Here is a 15,979-nt window from a genome sequence, read left to right as displayed (position 1 = left end):
AGAAGTATCTTATGGGGCTGGGGATGTGGCTGAAGTGGTAGCGTGCTCGCCTGGCATGCGCGGGGCACTGGGTTCGATCCTCAGCACCACATAAAAAATTAAAAAATAAAGATGTTGTGTCCACCGAAAACTAAAAAAAAATTAAAGAAATTCTCTCTCTCTCTCTTAAAAAAAAAAAGAAGAAGAAGTATCTTGTAGAGGAAGAGGAACTTAGGACAGCAGAGCCAGAAAGGAAGGTAGGGCCAGAAAAGCAATATGAATGCAGAGGGGAAAGGAATGCCCCAAATAGTGGTGGACAAGAGATATTCACTTATTCATTCCACGCATTTTATATACACAAATAACTTAGAGACTCTGGGTGCAGGGGCACATGCCTACAATTCTAGAGACTTGGGAGGCTGAGGCAGGAGGATTCCAAGTTAAAAGCCAGCCTCAAAAACTTAGAGAGATCCTATCTCAAGAAAACAAAACAAGGGAGCTGGGGATGTGGCTCAAGCGGTAGTGCAGCCCAGGTTCGATCCTCAGCACCATATACAAACAAAGATGATGTGTCTGCCAAAAACTAAAAAATAAATATTAAAATTCTCTCCCCCCCCGACTCTCTCTTAAAAAAAGAAAAGAAAAGAAAAGAAAGAAAACAAAACAAAAATGGGCTAGGGACCTAGCTCAGAGGTAGAAACTTTCTGGGTTCAATTCCCAATACTGTAAAGAACTTAGAGACTAGTGGGAGACATAAGTATGCTAATTATGCCAGTACTATAATAGAGTATAAAAGAGAAAGCACACAGGGCTGCAGAAACCCAGAAGAAGTACATCTAAATTAGACTCGAGGAGAAAAGAAGAGTATAATAAAAAAAAAAGCATGTTTATAAATAACTCATATATCAAATAAGAAATTTGAGAATATATAAGACCACACAAGAATGAGATACTACATATCAGACCACATGAGATATGGTTGAACTTGTGCTTGGAGAAAAATATAAAACTTTAAATGATTGAAAACGAAGGCTGAAAGCTGATGAGCCCAGCATAGAATTTAGATAAGATCAGTGGGTATGTTCACGTGCACCGGATGACACACCAGCTATCCTTCAGGGTAGTCATCTTTCTCACCTATATAATGTCCCATCCTTTCTTGTTCTGTTTTTTCAGCACTAGGAATTGAACCCAGAACTTTGTGCATGTTAGACAAGCCTCAGCCTCCCAAGTTGCTGGGAGTAGAGGTGTGCATCACCACATCCAGCCACAGTTAAACTCTAGAAGCCAAGGTGTATGAAGGGCATCTTTCCAACAACTCAGATTTGAGTAGACTTTTGAGAAACCTTCAGTTAGCTTAATTGAGGTGTCATGGTGAAGTGGGAAAGTGGAGGACAGGCATCAACAGTCCAGATGTCTAGTCCCGCTCTTGTAGGGATTCTCTGTAGGACACCGAGTAAGTCATTACACTTCCTAGATTCAGTTTCCTCACTTATAGACTAAATCATAGACTAAATATCCCTTGAGATGCTGTAATTCTTGTGCTAATTGGTGTCTTATGGTCTTAGGAGTTGGAATGGGAATGTCTACAGTTGAAAAAAAAAAAAACAATAACCAGAGTATATATTGTTACATTGTGGGCAGGTATGAATATGTAACAACAGAGCCCACCATTATATATAATTACAATGCACCAATTTTAAAAAATCAGCATGTTTCATAAAATTCTTGAATGGGAATAAGGCTTCAGTTTGAGCCTCATTCATCTTGGATATAAGGGGAAATTACTACAGAGCTACCCTCTAGATTTAAAAAGTTTGGAAAGATTATGTGCATATATGAATATAAAATCTCACTTTTATGCACAATTATACTGTATTAATAAAAAAAGAAGAAAGAAGTTTAGAATGATGAGGAATGAGTATCCAAAGAATATAGGTTTTCAGATTTTAAGTCATACTATTTGAACTCTTATGGTGGGAGGGTTGAAACAGGAGAGGACCCAGCATTCATTTGGGGAAAAATTCTGGTTAAAACCTGGAAATACACAAATTGGTCCAGAAAAAGTTGATATGACAAAGAAGACCTCCAGCTCCAAAGGAGCCCAAAAGACTAGGAAGGTAAGGATACACAACAGATAGCAGGAACCAACAGAAATTAGAGCATTATAGGACTGGGGCTCAGTGGCAGAGCACTTGCCTAGCATGTGTGAGGCACTGGGTTTGATTCTCAGCACCACATAAAAAAGTTAACAAATAAAATAAAGGCATGCTGTCCACACACAACTCCAAAAAAAAAAAAAAAAAAGAAAAAGAAAAAGAGAGAAAGAAAATTAAAAAAAAAAGAAATTAGGGCATTATAAATAAAGAGAAGAATTTTGCTGTTGTGATTGGAAATATGGTCAAGCAGATCACTAAGTCAGGACTGGAGATGAGGTATCAACTCTGTTTGGTGCCTCCCCTTCTATCACCCTTCAAAGATGCTCTTCCAGTTGGGTGCAATGGCTCATCCTTATAATCCCTGGGACTTGGGAGGCTGAGGCAGGAGGATCACAAGTTCAAAGCCAGCCTCAGCAATTTAGTGAGGCCCTAGGGAACTCAGTGAGACCCTGTCTCTAAATAAAACAAAAAAAGTGCTGGGGATGTGGATCAATGGTTAAGTGCCCCTGGATTCAATTCCTGGTACCAAAAAGAAAAAAAAAAAAAGCTCTTTCCTGTCCCTACCTCATTCTTGGTCACTGTCTACCACCCCACCTTGTCTACTCACCCACTGCTGTCCGTAGCTGTCCTCCAGGTCATTTACGGAGCGATCATCCCATTTCAGGCGGATACCCAGCAGATCAAAAGGTTTAAAGCCATTTTCGGCCAAGATCACAAAGTAGGTGAAGAATCCTGCTAGAGCCTGGATCATCCCTGTGTGTGAAAGAGTCACAGGCCTGGGGAACCTGGTTCCGAGGACCCCCAAAGGCAGACCACAGAAGGGGCAGGGGCAGAGGTTGACTTCCAGCTGGGTTGATAAGTGTCTATGCAGTAATGAAGATTCTTGCCACCAACCATCTGATCCTATCATCCCTGGGTGGCTTGTTGCCGAACCCTGACATTCGTTTTTTTTTTTTTTTTTTTTTTTTAATATTTATTTATTTTTTTTAGTTTTCAGTGGACACAACATCTTTGTTTGTATGTGGTGCTGAGGATCGAACCCGGGCCGCACGCATGCCAGGCGAGCGTGCTACCGCTTGAGCCACATCCCCAGCCCGTGACATTCGTTTTTGACACAGAGTCATTTTTTTAAAAAATATTTTTTAGTTGTAGGTGTACATTATGCTTTTATTTTGTTTATTTTTTATGTGGTGCTGAGGATCGAACCCAGTGCATCAAACATGCTAGGCAAACACACTGAGCTACAACCCCAGCCCCAGAGTCATTTTTGAATCACATAATCTTAAGACTAATAAGGACTATTTGGTGATGGCTGGACTCCTCCTTGATCATTTCTCTTGGACATTTGGACGCTTACCAAGTTTTATTCTCTTCTCACATCTCTGCCATCCGCCCTTTGCCTGTCCCTTCATCAAAACTTCTGTCCTCCATGCCTGGACCACAGTGATAGCTAACATTGATGTTTACCTCCTAACAACAGGGCTGTGCACTTCCTATGCACCTTATGGATACAGATCCTCACACCAATTTTGAACTATTGTCTATAATTCGTAAGTGGGAAGCTAAAACACAGAAGATTGTCATTGTCTAGAGTCATTCAGGTAGTAAGTGGTGGAATTGGGATTCAAACATATGTCTGATTGCTAAGTCTATGCTTTTTCTCCATCTCTCCTCCCCTAGGTATTGGGATGATCTCTCTCATCCCCAATCTCTTCCCTGTCCATCCCTCACACTACTACCTGAAACTCTCGACTATGGCAACTCAAGAACAAAGACGTCCCATGCACTCAAATGTCTTTCAAGGTTTGCTGCAATAAAATGCTTCCTATGTTTGCAGCCTTATTCTCTATGAAGACTAAGAGTGCCAGCAAACTGGTTTAATTCACTCTTCTCTAGCCATACCACGTGAACTTCCTATCTCTGCTGGTCCCCCGCACCTGACCATAGGCACGTGAGTCTAAGGGCTGGACTCCAACGCCAAGTTAAGTTCTATTTCCTCCATAAGACTTCTCTGACTATCTCATAGTCGGTGAGTTTGCTTGCTCGTGTTTGTTCCTGTAGCCTGGTAGGGCTACGCTCTCCTTGTTACTCAGCCCATGGAAAGATGCTATCATCTTATGTAGATTTGTTCCTTTTGTACTAGACTCTCAGTCAAGGGCAGATCAGCAGATCAGCCATCCACAGTTCTTGGTGTCCCCAGGGCCTTCTAGAGAACATATCTCCCAGACTGGCTCAGATGGCGAGGCAGAGACAATTGCTCCCTTCTCCCTTCACCCCTCACTCCTTGGGCTCACCAATCTGTCCATAGGCCATGCCAATGAGACGATGGTTCACCAGATTATCAGTCTTTGGGTTCCGTGGGTGCCTCTTCATGATGTCACTTTCCGCTGTCTCATAAGCCAAGGAGATAGCTGGGAACTGGAGGATGGGAATGACAGGGCCCCCAAGTTCAAAAGGAGACTCACAAGTAACTCCAGCTCCACCCTCCTCACTTGACATGGGTTTTTCTCTACTCCTGATCCATCTCACAAGAGTTCCAAGAGCTGCGTCCCAGCTGGCTCCTCACCATATCAGTGCCCAGGTCAATGCAGAGGATGGTTATTGTCCCTAGTGGTAGCGGAATACTGAGGATGATGAACAGCAGGAAGGGGGTGATCTCAGGGATGTTGCTGGTCAGGGTGTACGCGATGGATTTCTTCAGGTTGTCAAAGATGAGGCGGCCTGCGGGGGACAGTGAACTCTCTGTGAGAAGCACAGAGAAAGGACAGACCTTCCCCTAACCAACTCCTGGACAGAGAGACCATAAAAGAAGTGCTATGGTCCCTGAAAAGATTGGGAGTTCAAAGTAGACCCTGGTGGTCCCAGTTTCCTTTCTAAATTGTGTGACGATTATTTATTTACTTATTTATTTCTGTGGGTTTCGTAGATGACTCTTCATGATGTGGTACCTGAGATTGAACTCAGGGCCACTCTACCACTGAGCTACATTCCCTGTCCTTATTTTTAAAATTTGAAACAGGGTCTTGGCTAAATTTCCCAGGCTGGTCTCCAATTTGCAATCCTCCTGCCTCAGCCTCCCAAATTGTTGGGATTACAGTTATACACCACTACACAGAATTCTTGTGTGACTATTAATTAGAATCATGATTTATTTGCGTGCCCTTAATGTGTACTCTTTGTTCTTGGATTCAAAATGGTTGATGTTATCTGATCTTTGAAAATTAAGCGGGGTTGGGCCTAGTTAATCCTGAATATCTGAGAATGCCAGTATTAAGGACTTTAAAGGTCTAAGGCGAAAGTGGAAAGAGCCCAAGTCTGGGACAGGCTTGGGTTTGGGTCTCATTTTCTGACATAACTAGCTTATGACCTTGGGTGCCCCTTATCCCTCTGAGCATTATTCCTCTTGCCTTGCAAGATTGCGGAGTCCTTCTCTGAGTACCTGTCAAAGATTATAATCCTTCCCTGCTGTATTTTTTTACGTTTATTTTTAGGACTGGGAACTAAACCCAGGGGTGCTTACCACGGAGATATATCCCCAGCCCTCTTTACTTTTAATTTTTTTAATTTGAGTCAGGGTCTCTAACTTGTGATCCTTCTGCCTCAGCTTCCCGAGTAGCTGGGATTACAGATGTGTCATTGCACCCAGAAGATAATCACTATGATTATGTGGATCATCATGTTTTAATAAGAGAGCTTTAGGCAGACAGCACAGAGGCTGGGATTCAGCATTCCGGGGTTCTCTAGTTCACCAATGGGCATTCTTTTTAGATTTCTCTGGGAAAAAGGGAGCTTAATTAGGTTCATGAAGTCAATTCATAGGTAGTCTCTATAACCTCTTTTGTTGTGTCATCATCATTCAGGCAGGAAGTTCTTTTGGGGACCCTTCTGGAGATTGTAACAGAGTACAGCCTCATCTTGCTGTAAACACACTTGAATCCCAACGATAGAACAAAAAAAGTACTTTGCTATACCAGAGTCCCAGTCTCCCTGGCAAATCTGCACTTTATTCCAATCTCATTTAAAAAGTGACATTCTAAGTATCAGCTGACTCTAATTTGCAAAATATTATCATACAGTGATTTTATTTATTTATTTATTTGCATGGAGATGAGATGATGGGCAAAGGGAATGATGTCATATACACCAACACCTATCTGAGTCTAAGGGTCAATCCCAACCCTGGGCACCCTGCCTCCTTACCCTCTTCCACGCCTGTGACGATGGAGGCAAAGTTGTCATCCAGCAGGATCATGTCGGCCGCCTGCTTAGAGACGTCAGAGCCAGTGATGCCCATGGCGATGCCAATGTCAGCCTTCTTCAGCGCAGGGGAGTCGTTCACCCCGTCACCTGTCACCGCCACAACGGCTCCCTAGAGAAATCCAGAAAGAGGAAGTGAACACTCTACTGTATTAGATTTAGGATCAATCCCAAAGTTCAGTTTGATTTCAGCACCTCATTTCTTTTTCTTTTTTTCCTTTTGAAGTGGGGATCTTGCTATGTTGCCCAAGCAGGGCTCAAACTCACTCCTGCCACCTCAGTCTCCCAAGTAGTTGGAATTACAGATGAGAATCCCATTGCTTCATGGACTCATGCCTGATCTAGGCATCTCAGCCACTCTCTTTTCTGTTCCCCTGAGATATTTAAGCCCAAACCAAAGGCCACTGTGGAGGTTCAATATGGGGATTTACTTAAAGGAGTTTTTCCTCTAGCCCAGCCCACAGGTTCCCCTGCTTGGTCTGGGGTTGGGCTCTTCCCCCATGATTTCTGCAGGGTGCCCCAGGGCTCCTTACCAGCCTCTGACAACCCTCCACAATGTTGAGCTTCTGCTGAGGGGAGGTCCGAGCAAACACGATCTCCGGGTGGTTCTGGAGGATCCTGTCAAGCTGTTCTGAGTTCATGTTCTTTAGGTCTGCGCCATGGACCACTATGGCTGTGACATTCCTGCAGGAGAGGATTTCAACAGGCTAGTTCTGGGTTGGAAATTCACCGCAGGGCTGGTGCCCTCTTACCAACCCTTCCTCGAAATGCCTCGATTCTTTTGACCCAGTCTCTTCACTTGTCGCCAGCATTCACTGTCCCCCAGATGACACATTCCATCCCCTCTCCCTTTCTGACAATTTCTCCTTTCTTCTTCTTCTTTTTCCTTTTTCCTGATCCCTCTGAAAACTCACTGACACATTCCCTTGGTTGTTTCCTTATTATGTTTTCCTTTGTAAAGTGTAAACCCCACAATCCTACCAACTGAAATTGACTTCAAGAACTTTAGGAAGTGGGATCTGGGTGGGGCAAATTATGGAGGGCAGATCTGAGTTCCAAAGGGGTCTCACCTGGTATCCACCTGGCTGACGGGGATGTTAAGCCGGGCAGCAATGTCCTCTGCTGTCTCTGCACCTTCTGAGATGATGCCCACACCCTTGGCAATGGCCTTGGCTGTAATGGGATGATCTCCTGTTACCATGATCACCTGGGTCGGGGAGGGGAGGGAAGAGAAGCAGAATCATCTTTAGAGAAGCCCTGGATCCTTCTTCTGGCTCCCCCAGGAATAACAGTGTTCTACTTTTATTCAATAAGGGTTTTAGTAGCTCATCCCCCAAGAACTTGGTATATAGACCAAACACCTTGCTTCTGTGACTTCAGCCCTTGGGAGTGAGTCAGGGCTAGCAGACCATAAAACACAGGATGATTCAGGTTCTAGAATTCCCAGGAATAAGTCAGAGATTTGGGTGTAAACCTATATTCAGAATTTCATTTAATTTCTGCAGAAGCTACCCTGCTTCCTTAAGCACCAAGACAGGAACACCTACACATAGAACAAGTGGTAATAGAGGAATGTCTGGAATAACCCACCTGCCTAGCACAGTTTCATGTACATTCAGGTCCTCACTCCTGCCTCTGTCTCCCACTCCTCACTCTGCCACTGAGTTTCAACTCACCTTTGGCTACCTGGTACCTAGTCCTGTCCCACTGCCACCTAAAGATGACCTGCCCATGCTCTGTGGTTTGGTGGCACTCTGTTCTTTCCCACATTTCAGCACTTATCACTTTTCTATGTCATAATCACTTGTTCCCTTTCCATCACTGGACTGAGAGCTCTGTGAGGGGAAAACGCTTGTTAAGTTTTTTGCTCCGGCACAAGGCACAGCACATAGTAGGCCATCAACCAATAACCCTGGACTGGGGGAATGAAGGAATGATGGGTACCTGGGAACCACAAGAGCCTTCCAGGCACACAAGTTTTCAAGCTCTCATGGGAGGTAAGAAGAAACCATCTGATTGAGTAAATTGTCTACCGCATTCAAGAATGGAGATCCTGCAGAGGTTAGTCTATTTGCTTTCAAAGTATGGAAATAAGACTTGCAGAAGCATTCCCCCAAGGAGGAGGGCTTTGTGAGCCCTTATCATTCCATATTGGCACCCCTGACTTCCTGGAAGAAGACAACAAAGTGCTAACGAGGCTGTGGTAACCACACACAGTTCAATTGCACTGAGCTTTAACCCATGACCACCCATGTCAAGTATCCTGGTGGGTTGAAGGGCCCTGGATCCTCACAGCCTTGGCCTGTGGGGAGTGCCTGATAGCAGATGAGACCTGGGACAAAAGTCGGTCCTTGGGGGCTAGGGATATACCTCAGTTGGTAGAGGTATATCCTAACATTCACAAGGCCCTGGGTTCAATCCCCAGCACCCCCACCACCACCAAAAAACAAAAAGTCTGTTCTCTATATGTGGTTCAGAGGGAGCCCTTAGTGATGCCATTCCAACTTACAGGGCCCTGCAAGCTTCCCAGTGGCTCCCAAGATCTGTTGGACAAGGTGTCATATCATCCTCATACAATCCTAGAACCTAGCTCATTTGATCCTTTAAATGGACTGTTCTTAGTAACTTGCAGCAATACCACCTCCACCTCCATTCCAGGCCTGAGAAATAGTAATACTAAGTCAATCACCCCAAGAGAGAGTTCCTGGGACACAATTCCACCAAGCACTGAGATACATTCATACAACAGAGGCATAGTTCTGGGGAGAGTGGCTCATCTAGCAGTTTCTGGAATTCATCCAGTACTGAAAGAATTTCATTTCTAACTTCTTGGTACTGACTCTATCTCTGATGTTCCCCTTCAGTCCCCCTAGCTGCCTGCTCTTTATCCTTCTACCCTCTTCCCTCAGATTAGATCTATCTGAGGAAAACTACCCAGGGTTGGTAAGGAAACCAGAGGCTCTCACAACAACATTGAAAGCCTGGCTGTAGTTCTTAGAGGGGGCCAGGTTCTTTGCAAGGGCCAAATGTTCATAGTACTGACATACTGCTATACAGATATTTAATGAGAACATTTTCAATTATTTTTCTCTCTCTCTCTCTCTCTCTCTCTTTTTTTTTTTTGTGGTACTGAGGAATGAACTGAAGGATACTCTACCTTTGAGTTCCATCCACAGCCCCTTTTCATTTTTTAAATTTTGAGACAGGGTCTTCCTAAGTTGCCAAGGCTGGCTTTGAACCTGTGATCTTCCTGCCTTAGCCTCCCAAGTTGCTAGGATTCTAGGCATGTGCCACTGTGCCTGGCATTTTTTTAATTTTTAAAAATCACATTTATCCTCAAGTTGTGAGCACAAGGCAGCCTGGGAGACTCAGTCCCTGAATCATCTCCTTGTCAAAACTTTGCTCTCATGTGAACATGATGCAACCACTTTTCAGCACCATGCATGTCTTGTACTTTCCTATATGGAAGATGATGCCAGTTTAGGGTCCAGAAGAAAGTAAGAAATTGCAGTAGGGACCTGTAAATTTGTGACCAACAATTGGCCAGAGAGCACTGAGGTCTCCTGCTTCAGCTGCCAGCTCACAGCCAGCCCTGGAAGTCTTGAAGACCATCATGCACTGAGTGCCTCGGGCTGTGACAACATCCTGATTTGCTAGACATCCTGACTGTTACCCCTGTGTTCCTTGTTAGGGCCTCCTCACCTGTCAGCCCAATTGTGACTGTTCTTACTAAAAGGATCCATAAACTCCCAGATGAGATACATTTTAGGTTTCATCCACAATGTGATTTCTTATTTGAAGAATCTCATCACAAATGGGATTAAAAAAAATTAGAATTTTTTTTCCCTGTATTGCAAATTGAACTCAAGGACGCTCTACCATGCAGCTACAGCCTCAGCTCTTTTTGTTTTTATTTATTTGGGGGGACTGGGAATTAAATCCAGAGGGGTTTTACCACTGAGCCATGTCCCCAGAGCCTTTTTTTAATTTTTATTTTGAGACACAGTCTTGCTAAATTGCCCAGGATAGCTTCCAACTTGTGATCCTTTTTCTTCAGCCTCCCGAGTCGCTGGGATTACAGGCATGCACCATTGCACCCAGCCCAAAGCTTAGAAAATTCAAATCAACCCCAACTTCCACAATGAAATGGTGGTTTATAGAACCATGGGGGAATAGCAAGGTAATCTGGTTATTCCATGCAGACATGCCATAACAATGCTATCTCTGCAAAAAACTTACTACCTCAGAAACCTTATAGTGATTCATTCACAATAATTTCCCACATCCTTTCTTTTGTTCCCACTCTAGCGACCAGTCATTGAACTTAAACATGGCCCCAGATGACCCCTAGAAAAACTGCCAACAGTCAGAGGTCTCATATGAATCTAGTTCCAACAGAGAACATTTAATCCATCTTAAATACCTCCAACCCCTCTACGCTAACCTGCCCTCCCCCAAGTCTAGGACCCAGAATATGTAAGTGATCTAAAACATAAGGTATGAGCAGAAAATATCTAATCTGTGAATGCGTATGTGAATCTTTGAGCCAGAAAAATGTGGGATACACAGAATTTCAGAATTAGAGGAATTCTACTGCTGTCATCCCATATGAAGTCCAAGGCCCACCCTGACCAAAGAGGACTTTTCAATACTTAGGTTTGTTTTGCAGCTGAGTTTCATCCTTGGACCAATTAATTTTCATTTCTGGCTTTTACTCCTGGACATAAACCAGTTAGGACAGCTGCTCACTCTGAGTCAGACCCACTGAGGTCCCCCTAGTTCTCATTATCTCATCTCACTATTGCCTGCTCCAGACTCCCAACCCCCTTAGCCTCACCCTCTTACCACCCATTCCATAAGTGTATTTATACCACATCTTCTAGCACTTTGCTCCTCCTAGTGTAGTTTACAGACCGGCAGCAGCAGCAGCAGCAGCAGCAGCAGCTTTGAGGAGTTTGTTTAACATGTAAAAGGTCCAGGTGCCCTAAATCTATGAAATAAGATCTGCATTTCAAAACAACCCCTAAATGATTCACATGTACACGAGTTTGAGAAGCACATGCTGGAAACTTGTCTGCTCAATGGGTTTTTGTTTTGTTTTGTTTTGGTACCAGGGATTGAACTCAGGGGTACTCAACCACTGAGCCACATCTCCAGGCCTTTTTAGTATTTTATTTAGACACGGGGTCTCACTGAGTTGCTTAGGGCCTGGCTAAGTTGCTGAGGCTGGCTTTGAGCTCACGATCCTCCTCTGCCTCAGCCTCCCCATCATTAGGGTTCTGAAGAAAGATTTTTAATAAATAGAGATGCCTAGTGCCTGGGATCCATCCTGAGAGTTTCTAATTTAATAGGTCTGGGTGTGGCCTAGATTTGTCAACCTTTCCTGGTGATTCTAAAGGCTCATTGTAACATAGAATTCTAGCTACAGAGGCAACTTAGTGTTACATAGCTCTTAAGACTAAAAATCTCTGAAGCTCAACTGGGCATGGTACATGCCTGTTGTCCAAGCTACTTGGGAGGCTGAGGCAAGAGGATCACTTGAGTCTATGAGTTCCAAATCAGCCTGTTAACAGTGAGATCCTGTCTCAAAAAACAAGCGAACACCCACCCCTCAAACAACAACAACAAAAATGATAAGCTCTCGGAGGCAGAGCTTATAATTAAATCAAGATCATTAAACACCTATTCTGTGCAAGGCTTTCTACTAGCTGCTCCAACTTGTGACAGGTGAGGGTCTTCTGGAGTGGGCAGGTATTTATTTACCTTAATCCCTGAACTACGACACTTGCTCACAGCATGTGGAACAGCTGCCCGGGGAGGGTCAATCATGGATATGAGCCCCACAAAACACAAAGTGTCCATAGGAAAATTTATCTCATCTGTATTAAATTGGAATCCCTTGGAGAAGCTGTTAGGCAGGTTGCAGAAGCAGAACCCTGGAGAGAGACAGGAGACCAGTAGTTATCTCTCTATTTCCCTTTTCCCACACACCCCAACATCCTAGACTGTTCACTCCACAAAAATCATCTCGATGCTATTCCTTCCAGGGGGGTCCTCCCAGCGCCTCACCCAGCACACGTTCCCCCATGCCTCCCAGTTCTAAGTAGGCCTTTTGGAAAGCAGTCCTCATTTCATCATCTATTGGGTACTCTTGGCCATTCAGGAAGAAAGTAGAGCACAACTCCATGATCTTCTCAGGAGCACCTTTCATCATCAGTACGTGGGCCTGGGAGCTGTCCTCCCGAAGGTGGATGGACAACTAGGGAGGAGACAGGAAGCAGAGATGGGATAGGAGAAGAGAGCCAGAGTCAAGGGCAAAAACCAAGAGGAAGGTTTACAAGGTTAAAAACATTAAAAACTAACAATTAATGTGTGTATATATATATATATATATATATATATATATATATATATATACACACACACACACAACTGGTTTCACATGACATTTCCTTCCTTTGGCCCCCATTGCCCCAGTCAAATTGGGCTCAAAATTGAGCCCAGAGGCCCTTTCCAGGACCCCCCACACTAGTACTATTTGTACATGAATCTCCATTACAGCAAGACTCTGATGTTCCCTCTCTCTTTTACACAGGGTCTCACTAAGTTGCCCAGGCTGGCCTTGAACTTGTGATCCTCCTGCCTCCTGAGTAGCTGAGATTAGAGGTGTGTGCCACCATGTCCAGCTAGACTGGACCTCTCTGAAGGGCTCATTTGCATTCTTCCTGATTCCTTGCTGATTGGATGGCTCAAGAGCAGAAACAGCAGAGCTGTCAAAGAAACACAGCCAGGCAGGCAGAAAACTTTTAAGAGTCCAAAGACCTATGTTCTAGGGCCAGCATGAATGCCTTATTAGTAGCTTCATGAATCCAGGTCAACCTACTTGACCTTGCAAAACCTTTGTTCCTTCCATAAAATGTAAAAGGTTCTGCTTTGCCTGCTCCAGTGAGTTTTTATGAGAGAGAGTTATGAAAAACACTTTGAGTCTGTCATCTCAGCTACAAGGGAGAGTGAGGCAGGACCATCCCAAGTTAGAAGCCAGCTTAGGCAATTTGGCAAGCCCCTGTCTCAAAATAAAATAAAAAGGGCTGGGGATAGAGTTCACTGGTAGAGCACTCTCCTGGTATGCTGGAGGCCGGCCCTAGTTTAATCCCCAGTATCATACAAAATAAATGAACACATAAAAAATAACAATAAAAAATAAATTTTAAAATTGTGAAATTTTTTTTTAGGTTAGGCTTCCCAGTCCTGTAGCTGCTGAACTAAAGGTGAGAAGTCCCCTGAGAGGGGCTACTAGAGATGGGATGTAGGGTGAGGTGGGGCAGAGAAGGGGCATATTCGTGAGGTGAACCTGAGGAGATTACAGCAACCAGGAGAGACCCATAAGATCAGCTTAGATTTTGCATTTTCTCTTGATCTCTGATGTATGAAAAGGAACTCTCTCTGGGGTTCCTCTTGTGAGTGATAGGAAATGCTTGCTATATTGCCTGTTGGGAACAAAGTCAGCCCATTGAAAGGAACTGTGGGAGTGTGGGGGAGGCCAGACTGCACGCTCAAAGGACAAGCAGGGTGGGAAACCAGTGTGTAAAGTGTGGTTACAACCGTTCAGTTCCAGACTGCTCAGTTCATGTCAAAATATGCTTAAGCAGTTAACAGGAAAACCCATGTTTAAGCAGAAAGCTATAAAAGGATTTAAAAGCTCAATTTTCCGAGTGCTCAATAAATATTTGTTGAATGAGTTGAAAGGTTCAGAGGTGAGAGCAAGACCTATTTAAGCTAGTAACTTGGTCACAAAAAATTAAAAAAAAAAATCACTTTTTTTCTCAGCACTGGGGATGGAACGCAGGGGTCCTCTACCACTGAGCTGTACCTGAAACCCTTTTTATTTTGATTTCTTTTTTCTTTCTTTCATGGTGTGAGGGATGGAATCTGGGTTTCACACATGGTAGGCAAGTGCTCTACCACTGAGCTACATCCCCTTACTTTTCATTTTGAGACAGGGTCTCACTAAGTTGCCCAGGTTGGCCTGAACCTTTGATCCTCCTGCCTCAATCTCCCGAGTTGCTGAGATTTTAGGCATGCACCACCACGCCTGGCAAAAAATCACATCTTGAGAGAAGATTATAGATAGAGAAGATGAAGGGAGAAAGCTGGAAATACCAGGGCAGAAGGTCTGTTTCATATCATCTCCATCTCAGGCAGGGAAAGAAACCAAGCTTTGCAAACGACCAGCAGACTAAGATGTTCTTTGCAAAGACTAGAGTCAGCTAATTGAAACAGCTAATTCAGAGCCTCCCAGAGAAAATTGGCTTGTCACATGTGGTGTACCTCAGAGGACCGTCCTGCCGTTTGAATTTGATATTCAGTATCTCAGAAGAAGCTAATAGTAGTCATTTTAGGGAACAACGCTATTTGTTGAACACACAACATTGTTTGTGAATAGGTTTTGATTTTATTTTGAATCACATTGGAGGGAGAGATACTTAATTCTTTCCAAAGGATTTACTCAGGCCCTGCCAAGCCACAAAATTTCTGTCTGGTTAGTGAGGCCATCAAATGCTAGAAAAAATAAAAATAAAAATGATGCTTGCAGTTTGGGCCTGGGAGGCCTATTTTATTACACTGACTGAAAACCAGTCAAGACGGGAAGTATATGGATCTATATAACTTTTATTTGATCAGTGTTCAATATGAAGATATAGATAAATTGGGTTTTAAAAATCTATGTAGATTGTATTGTTTTATTACTATTATTATTTATTTACTTACTTATTTATGGTATTGAAGATTGAACCCAGGGGCACTCTACTACAGAACTATATCCTCAACTTTTAAAATTTTTAAAATTTGAGACTATCTCATTAAGCTGCCAAGGTTGGCCTTGGACTTGTGATCCTCCTGCTCCAGCCTCCTGGGTAGGTAGCTACTGCATGTTTTTAAGACAGAAAGACATAACTGAATTTCATCTCTCCTGCTACCCGCACCTGAATGGGCTTTATGGCAGTACAGAGAGTTGGGGAACCTGCTCCTTCAAACCAGTCAGGATAGTGTCCATAGAATCCAGACCCCACTAGGAGAGTTAGAATCATGGTAAAGCCACCCACTGTTCTCTGCTTTCTACTGGAACCTTCTCTTCAACATCTGCCAGAATTCTCACTTGGCAGAGAAATACTCTTTCCTGTCCCTCTATGGGTTTTATTGTTTGTACGGTGACTGTCCCTCATTCAGCCTTTCCTTTTCTATTGTTTAGTTCTCCCTGTAGAATTGATAAAAATGTTCCCAGGAAATGAAAAACTTCACAACAATATTGGAGACGCGATGGCCTACCTGATGCTGCAGCAGTCATGGAGTGAATGGAAAGATCGATGGCTAAGGAAACCCAACACTTTGCAAGCACGACCTTATTCTACAGTGGGAAACCTCACAGTGGACCCAGGTACTTCCACGTAAAAGCCACGAGTGACTCTAACGTGACTTTCACCCAGCAGCAGCCTTTGCTACTTCCTCTGCTCCTGATGCTGGTTCTCCTGAGCCGTTCCACTGCTCAGAGGTGAAGTTGAAGGCCAAGGCCAAGCTCCCCCTTG

The 15,979-nt window shown here is 43.8% G+C and overlaps 1 protein-coding gene and 1 long non-coding RNA gene across 3 annotated transcripts in view; one reads left to right on the top strand and one right to left on the bottom strand.

Annotated features, from left to right (window-relative positions):
- Positions 1 to 3,974, top strand: part of LOC124082620 (uncharacterized) — a 30,683-nt gene extending 26,709 nt beyond the window's left edge. For both annotated transcript variants that reach the window (XR_009225355.1, XR_006848443.2), the window contains exon 3: positions 3,819 to 3,974. This is a non-coding gene — a long non-coding RNA (uncharacterized LOC124082620). The remainder of the gene's footprint in view (positions 1 to 3,818) is intronic.
- Positions 1 to 15,979, bottom strand: part of LOC124082618 (sodium/potassium-transporting ATPase subunit alpha-4) — a 35,176-nt gene that overhangs the window by 6,630 nt on the left and 12,567 nt on the right. The window contains exons 11-18 of the mRNA XM_046429093.2: positions 12,465 to 12,654; positions 12,159 to 12,331; positions 7,466 to 7,602; positions 6,929 to 7,079; positions 6,339 to 6,507; positions 4,705 to 4,859; positions 4,433 to 4,556; positions 2,746 to 2,891 (exon numbers count right to left, since the gene is read on the bottom strand). Of these exons, the coding sequence (XP_046285049.1) occupies positions 2,746 to 2,891; positions 4,433 to 4,556; positions 4,705 to 4,859; positions 6,339 to 6,507; positions 6,929 to 7,079; positions 7,466 to 7,602; positions 12,159 to 12,331; positions 12,465 to 12,654 (1,245 nt within the window). The remainder of the gene's footprint in view (positions 1 to 2,745; positions 2,892 to 4,432; positions 4,557 to 4,704; positions 4,860 to 6,338; positions 6,508 to 6,928; positions 7,080 to 7,465; positions 7,603 to 12,158; positions 12,332 to 12,464; positions 12,655 to 15,979) is intronic.

Source organism: Marmota monax, unplaced genomic scaffold (genome assembly GCF_021218885.2).
Source record: "Marmota monax isolate L192 unplaced genomic scaffold, Marmota_monax_Labrador192_F-V1.1 WCK01_AAM20220418_F8-fsc00145, whole genome shotgun sequence".
In the NCBI taxonomy this organism is placed as follows: domain Eukaryota; kingdom Metazoa; phylum Chordata; class Mammalia; order Rodentia; family Sciuridae; genus Marmota; species Marmota monax.
The sequence above is the reverse complement of the archived record's forward strand: the minus strand, read 5'-3'. Positions and strand labels throughout refer to the sequence as shown.